The sequence below is a fragment of the Chelonia mydas genome, chromosome 14 (assembly GCF_015237465.2).
Source record: "Chelonia mydas isolate rCheMyd1 chromosome 14, rCheMyd1.pri.v2, whole genome shotgun sequence".
Classification (NCBI taxonomy): domain Eukaryota; kingdom Metazoa; phylum Chordata; order Testudines; family Cheloniidae; genus Chelonia; species Chelonia mydas.
In genome coordinates, this window is record NC_051254.2 from 41,069,031 (window position 1) to 41,076,465 (window position 7,435).

General features: G+C 47.3%; 1 protein-coding gene across 8 annotated transcripts; it reads left to right on the forward strand.

Moving 5' to 3' along the window:
- Positions 1-224: 224 nt before the first annotated feature.
- On the forward strand, positions 225-7,433 carry LOC102938070 (killer cell lectin-like receptor subfamily F member 1). 8 transcript variants are annotated; one of them, XR_006285779.1, is made up of 8 exons: positions 225-990; positions 1,468-1,509; positions 1,871-1,966; positions 2,870-2,892; positions 2,990-3,134; positions 3,759-4,256; positions 5,345-5,457; positions 6,599-6,617. XR_006285779.1 is itself a non-coding variant. In XM_043528336.1 (8 exons), the coding sequence occupies exons 1-8, from the start codon at positions 906-908 to the stop codon at positions 6,720-6,722; spliced, it is 714 nt and encodes a 237-aa protein (XP_043384271.1). In that variant the 5' UTR covers positions 228-905; the 3' UTR covers positions 6,723-7,433. The 8 variants fall into 8 exon arrangements, 6 of the variants coding, with proteins under 6 accessions (XP_043384271.1, XP_043384266.1, XP_043384267.1 ...); XR_006285780.1 differs by having other exon boundaries at positions 226-990; positions 3,759-3,913; positions 5,004-5,457; positions 6,599-6,634; XM_043528336.1 differs by having other exon boundaries at positions 228-990; positions 3,759-3,913; positions 5,414-5,457; positions 6,599-7,433.
- Positions 7,434-7,435: the final 2 nt, after the last annotated feature.

Below are 7,435 nucleotides of genomic sequence, written 5' to 3' on the forward strand. Positions count from 1 at the left end.
GAACAGACCAGGTAACCATCAAGTGATCCATCCCCTATTGCTCATTCCCAGCTTCCAGCAAACAGAAGCTAGGGACACCATTCCTGCCCATCCTGGCTAATACCCATTGATGGACCTATCCTCCATGAATTTATCTAGTTCTTTTTTTAACCCTGTTATAGTCTTGGCTTTCACAACATCCTTTGGCAAGGAGTTCCACAGGTTGACTGTGCATTATATGAAGAAATACTGCCTTTTGTTTGTTTTAAACCTGCTGCCTATTCATTTCATTGGGTGACCCCTGGTTCCTGCACTGGAGAAATGCCCTGATTTCAGGCATGCCTGTAGCTGGCACAATGCAAACCACGTCGGAAGGCAGCCTCTGGGTCCGTAGAGTATGAAGGTGACATGTTTGCAGAAGATCTTTAAAAAAATATTTTCCCAGATCTTTTATAAGAAGGGGGGGAAAGGTTTTTAGTTCCACCCCCTCTTTCTCTAGCTTTCTCCCCTTCTCTTTTCCTCCTTTTTCAGAGGTAAAATGGTAAAAAGATAAAACAAGAGAGAGAAAGGGGAGGGGAAAAGCAGAAAAGCACCTATTTTTGTCAAATAACTGCAAACATTTTCGAAGAAATGAACATTTCCCATGAAGATTTGCAACTAGAAAAAAAGCCACTTTCTGTTCAAAAACGTTTCTGAATCACAAACAGGGGCACTGAATACGTCCGACACCAGAGCGCCACTCAGCTGGACCTGAGAATTGGGCAGCATGTTTTGACCCACAAATCTAAATTTCCTGTGTGGTTTCACAGTCCCAAGAAGCTGCCAGGACTTCTCGTAAAGGCTGGTCAGTTTCACTCTTGTGTGCACACTTAGTTCTCATTTCAATCTGTTTGCTCGAAGAAGCAGCTCCGCTGAGTTTGGGGAAGATGGAGGACGACGAAGGTTACACGGTATTGAATCTCCGGCCGAAGAGGGGAAACTCAGCCAGCCCGTCCCCAGCTGGACGCCAAGGTATTGACGTAGAATGTCTTCAGTTTGAGACATACCCCTGTACCGCCATTGAGATCTGGATTTTTATGCCAGAGATTTCAAGGAGGGAATGAGTAGAAAGCATTTTCCCTGGATATGAGAGCTGTCCGGTCTAGTGAGTAGGAGATCTGGGTTCTAATCCTGGATCTGTGACCTTGGGCATCTCCAATGACTGTACAGAAATACTCTGTAGTAGAAGGAGGCCCCATCTGAAAAAACTGTTACTTGAGTCTGGACTCTGGCATTGCTGGTGCTCGATGTGCAGTTATTATTCTGGTCTGAAGGCTTCCTCTTCTCAGGTCAGAGTTAGGTTTGCAGATTTCCAGTATTTCCCGCTGCAATAATTTTGCAAGCTAATTTTTTCAAACTCAATTTAAATGACAGTCTTACCGACCTGCCGCTAGAGCTGAGAAGAGCATTTGTTATTGTTGTTATTATTTCGTCTTTGTTTTTCAATAGTGCCTAGAGACCCCATCCATGATCGGGACCCTTTTGTGCCAGGTGCTGTACAGACATATAACCAGAAAGAAGTCCCTCCCCTAAAGTATTTACAGCCTAAAGAGAGGATAGTGGACAATGAGACCCGAGATTCTCCTCGGTTCCAATCCCATGCTCATCACCACAGTGTCGGAGATTGAGTGAAGTTGCTTGGGCTGATGCCAGGAATCTGTGGCCCGGCAAGGAATTAAACCCCGATCACCACTGTCATCTGGCAACACGCCGGTTGGCTGCAGGGAGAATTTTGGAACTAAGATTCAGGGCTGATAACATCTACTCCTGCTCTAGCATCTTTCCTATTCAAAGCACTTTGCTGGAGTTAACTAATTAGCGATGATGTTTCACGAAATCTTTCATTTTCCAGAGTCTCCTACGAGTGCCCGTTGTTACAAAATCGCCCTAGGAGTTTTGGGGGCCTTTTGTATCATACAGATGTTAGTGATTGCACTGGGTGCTTGGGGTAAGTGTCCAGGATCCCAAGTAATCTTTTAAATCTATCGAATCCAATCTGTTTAAGGTAGATTTCTAGAGTCTCTCACCCTAGCTAAGCACCAGTATAACTAGGCTTGGCAGATTTCATTTCTTTTTTTTTATAATTTCAACAAATAATATCAGTGTTTATTTTTAAACACTTTTTTCCTATTTTTATCAAGTTAAACTTTCAAAATTACGGGTTTTAAGCTTTTTTGTGTTTGTATCTATTTAAATTTTCATGGGTGTGGGAGATTATGGGAAGGCAGGACAACAGTGGGCAGACAATAACTATTTACTGACAGCGGACGTTGAGAGTCTAACAGTTAAAGCTTTATAATTAGTCTACAGAAGAGCCTCTGCCAATTGCTCTGAGCGGGGGAAGGGCCTCAAGTATAGCCGATGCAGGGATAACTGCCTGAGTCTGCAAAGAGCCTGAACCAATAGCTCTGAGAGCCATGATGTAACTGACGCAGTGACTTAGTGAAATAAATAATTCTATGGAAACAGACTGTGAGCTTTGGCTATTTTTCACCTGTGCCTTTTCACTGATGAGTCTGGAGTTACGTTTGGAACCAATGTACTGAACTAGTATAAGCCCCGAATGTGGATGTAGTTATACCAATATAAAAGTGTTTACATTGCTGTGAATTAACTGATATAAACACTCGAGTGTCAGTATAATTGTGCGCACAAGAGGGGCCGCATTGGGTTAAAAGAGAGTTAATCAAAAACAAGATAAGCAACTCTTAAGCCTTTTGCACTAATTTAAAAACTGATTAAGTTAAACTGGTGCAAGTCTGTGTGTCAGCCAAGCCAGAGTCACTCCTCCATCACTGATCTGTCACAACCCTGTGCTCTCAGTGTTCCCATCCCTGACTGTCTGTTACAGGATGTTGTTACAAAGTTTGTCAGGCCAGAGTCACTGATCTGTCACAACCCCACGCTCTGTCTCTCCTAAGCAATAAGCAGTAACGATCTTTCCCACGGATGCTGTGCTGAAGTTTTTCAGGGCTTCTCTAATAAAGGACCAGCCTTGAAGAGCGACGGTGTCACTCAGGGAACCGGAAGTGGAAGAGAATGCAACGCCAGCCTGGAGGACTTGTTTTTTCGTCTGAAGCAGAGTCTGTGCGATCCAGCCCAGATAAGCTCAGCAGGTAACCTCAGTTCACTGTGGCCCACTTCACACCTGCATCGCAAAGGGACTGCTGCCTGGCCCACTCGCCGCTGTGCTGTGCTGTGTGAGCCCTGGGTATAGGAATACTCCCCCCATCTACATTCACATTGATGGCATAACTCACTGGTTGGGTGTGAGCTATGGGTGTCTCTCTCTAGTGGCTGTTCCACATAAAGGATAGGAGTCTACAACCGCTACTAGCTGAGGGAGCTGCTTCTTTAGTCCAAGTGTGTGTGCTTTTAGCATTCAATTTCTGTTGAGGACTGACATGGTGGGGTGTCATGCTGGCCTATTCAACGAATCCCTCCCATTCAGCAGCACCAGGCACTAGAGACTTGTTCTGTTTCCTCTGCTGCAATGCACTGTGTCTTTAATGTTTTCTCGGCAGTGGTTTACTGACAAATAACCCGATTTCAGCTCAGGGAATTGGGAGGGTGGTGGGTTAGCCGGGAGGGGAGAGCAGGCCAGCCCACAGGAAAGGCGGCAGGGTCTAGCTCTGGGAGATTTCTCTGACTCCGCAGTGGACTGGAGGGAAAGAATCCCTCAGTGTTCAGAAACTTCAGAAGCATTAATGACCTCTGCCTCTTCCCACTGCCCCCCGCAGGTGGATCCGGGTGCAAACTCTGCCCCAGGGAGTGGCTGCTGCTCAGGGACAAGTGCTACTGGCTGTCTAACGAGACTAAGACCTGGAACGAGAGCTGTGATGACTGTTCAAAGAAGGGATCTCAAATGCTGGTGATCCAGGACTGGGAACAGATGGTAACGTACATTTTATGTCAGGGGCACAGAGAGAACCATTCGTCATGTCTCTGTTCTCTTTGTTACGTGTTGCTATACAGCGGTTCCGAAACTTCATTGCATCACGACCCCCTTCTGACAACGAAAATTACTACATGACCCCGGGCAGGGGAGTGGGGATGGAGTTGGAGCCCAAGTCCCCCTGCCCCGGACAGATAGGGAGAGCCGGAGCCTGAGCACCGCTGCCTGAGACTGAAGCCCTCGGGCCACAGCAAGTCATTAAAATGGGGTCACAACCCATTTTGGGATCCTGCCTGACCCACGGTTCGAGAACCACTGCATGACCTAGCATAATGGGGCCCAGGTAATTGATTGGGGCTCAAAAATAAAAGTCAAAAAGACTTTGGAAGCTAATGTGGATAATGTCAGGTTTCAGAGTAACAGCTGTGTTAGTCTGTATTCGCAAAAAGAAAAGGAGTACTTGTGGCACCTTAGAGACTAACCAATTTATTTGAACATAAGCTTTCGTGAGCTACTTCCGATGAAGTGAGCTGCAGCTCACCAAAGCTTATGCTCAAATAAATTGGTTAGTCTCTAAGGTGCCACAAGTCCTCCTTTTCTTAATGCGGATAATGAATATCCAGAGACATCAGTTAATGCTGGAAGAGCTTTGTACAGGATAGTAAACCTCCCGCTGCAGGGCTTAAGCCATTGATCTGTTAGAGATCTAGAATCTATCTACTAGAGATCAGGATGGGAACCAGTGTGGGGTGAGATCATCCTATGTCTGCTACTGCGGGGTTCTTATGCCTTCCTCTGAAGCAGCCAGTGCCGGCCGCGGTGGGAGACAGGGCACTGGGCTAGATGGACCCTGCGTCTGATCCCATCTGGCCAGTCCTGTGTTCCAAATTCTACCAGAGCACAAATAACAATACTTATCTAAGTACCTGCCAGGCATCTCCACGAAAAGGTAATGGGTAAGAATGTGGTTCAAACCCGAGCAGTGAGTTACAGATATTTTGTTGACAGGGCAGCAGCTCAGAGAGTTTTGATTCTAGATCTATTATGAATAATAATGTCATCATCATCATCATTGTTTATTTCCATTAAGGTAGCACAACTGGTGGGGCCCAATTAGGATGGGGGCCTCATTCTGTGGGGAGCTGGCTGTGCCCATCAGGAGACATCATGGTCCTTGAGCCAAAGAGTGTACAATCCAAATAGACCAGACAGTCAAACAAAGGCTCATGATCCCAATTTTACAAAGGGGAAACTGAGGCCCAGAGAAGTCGAGCAACTTTCTCCAGCACAGCGTGTTGTGCCGGTTTATTGCCGTTAGATTTTTCTGCACTGCAGCATCTCGGGGTCTGTCTAATACCATGTGCTGCTAACACTGGGGCAGAAATAAAAGACTTCTAGAACAACACCTTCAGCCAGACGCTTCTGTTGCAGGATTACCTGCAGCCTGTCATACCAGTTGATCATACTGTTTGGATTGGATTAACATTCAACTCTTCACAGAGGGAGTGGACCTGGGTGGACGGTGCCTCTGTCCATGGAGAACTGTGAGTGTCTCCCGAGTTTTACTATTTCATGTTTAGAAACTGCCTTGCCATGTAATTTGCCGGTTCAGCCCATGCAGAGTGTCCCACACCAGCTCCTCTGGGACTCGCAGCAGTTGAGAGACACAATGTAGGGCACCGGAACGGATTTCACGGTTGACTCAGCTGTCGTGATAATCTAAGACTGCTTTAGATGCCCACTCCTCAAACCGCGGCTTACTTAAGCCTTGCACCGGTGATGGTTTGTGGAAACTGTCCAGTTTAGGACTTTGAGCAAGATTATGCACTCTCCCGGTATCCTTACCAAGCTGCAAAGTGCATTTTAAATTGGGAGGGGGGCTAGCTGTCGTCTTTGTTGTGTGTTTGCCTCCAGGTTGAACTGGAAATCCAAGGCGTGGGGGTGGCAAAGGACTAGCAAAAGAGAGTCAGTCACTTAAGTACCTGACCACTGAAATATATGGAGGAGTTGGGGGTGTGTATCGGGAAATCCCTGGACTTCACCTTTTCGTTCCTAAGATTTGACAGCCCTATAGTGGTTGTCTAGCTCTGTAGCTGCTGACATCAATAGGACAGGAGCTGGGAAGAAATAAAAGGTAGCAGGCAGGATGCAAGCAGGGCTAGAATGTATTTGGGGCTAACCCTGTGCTGAGGGTGTTTTCCTGGCTGTATAAGTAAAAGGTCTTGTTCTGTTAGCATCCACGCGGCATGTATTTTAATTGGTTCGGCAATGCAACATTCCTGGGTGGGGTGCAGGTATTGAACTCATGGCCTATGTGCCTAAAAGGCACAAATCACTCCTGTGGGAGCTAAAGGATGCAGCTCGAGCATACTCCTAATATCTGTCATGCAGCCACTACGGGAGCGAGAGCCAGACCAGAAGCACAGGTGACGGCTCGGCTTTTGTGGCCTGAACACCCAAGCTACACCAGTAATGGGGTCAATGGTGTTGCTTATGGTTTGGTAACACGGACAGAGGTTCTCCAGGACCCGCAATGGACCAACCCATTTCCCACAACGGGGCTGTGTGGGGAAAATACAGAGATGAAAGAAGAAACCACAATCTGACGTCCCACAAGGAAGAGCTGCTACAGGCTCGTTAATCAATCGAAACGAACCGACAGTGACTTTCTTCTTCATCCTACAGGGTCCCAGGATTACGTCAGGCTGAAAAGAACAGCTGTGGAGAGTTAAGAAAGACTAGGATTGATTTAGAAACCTGCAACACGGAATTAAAATGGCTCTGCCAGAAAGCAGCTTTCCTGCTATAGACCGTGGCAGGACTGATGTGGGAAGTAAAGAGTCTTCAGTCCCTGAAAGTATGTTTACTTATAAATGTAATATCAGATTGCTGCATATCTGGGGCCAGAGTGTGAATCCGCCATACTGGAGTCAAAGGGACCGGGACCCCAGCTGACGTACATCTGCACCATCGAAGTCAATGGTTTTATTGTCCACTAAAGAAAAGCAACCCCAGTGACGCACTGGGCCATAATTGCTAGAAGTTTCCCCCACTCCAGCCCCCCCCCCGGAATAAAGAGGACACGCACCTTCCCCCAGGGGTGGCAAAGCCAGGGAGCTAGTGCCCCTGCAATGGAAATATTGTGAGTCTGCATAACTGGCATGCTCCTGGGAGGTGGAGGGCAAGAACGGGACCCGGAGGGCTGGAACGGGCCTGGGAACAGGTAGGGACCAACCCTCCCAGCTTGAAGCCCCTTCGCCCCAGAATGCTAAGTCTCAGAACCTCCCTTCACAATTCCCCTCCTGTTTCCCTGCCCCCACTCCCAGGGAACCTCCACTTCCACCCCCACTTTGTTCCCCTTTAACCCAGCTTCCTTTAATATGCTGCCCCAGCCAGCCATGTGACCTGTTAACCCTTTACAGGCTGCAGCACCTTGTCCTTGTTGCAGACCCTGTCTGTGTGTCCTGGATGCAAAGCACGGGTCACTTCTTTGGGAAAATAAACGTTTGTGATAATGTCATG

Coding starts and splice junctions, on each gene's coding strand:
- LOC102938070 (XM_043528331.1), top strand. CDS start 906: ATGGAGGACGACGAAGGTTACACGGTATTGAATCTCCGGCCGAAGAGG. Junction 1,967..2,869: donor GATTGCACTGGGTGCTTGGG/GTAAGTGTCCAG, acceptor TGTCTGTTACAG/GATGTTGTTACAAAGTTTGT. Junction 5,458..6,598: donor GCCTCTGTCCATGGAGAACT/GTGAGTGTCTCC, acceptor TTCATCCTACAG/GGTCCCAGGATTACGTCAGG.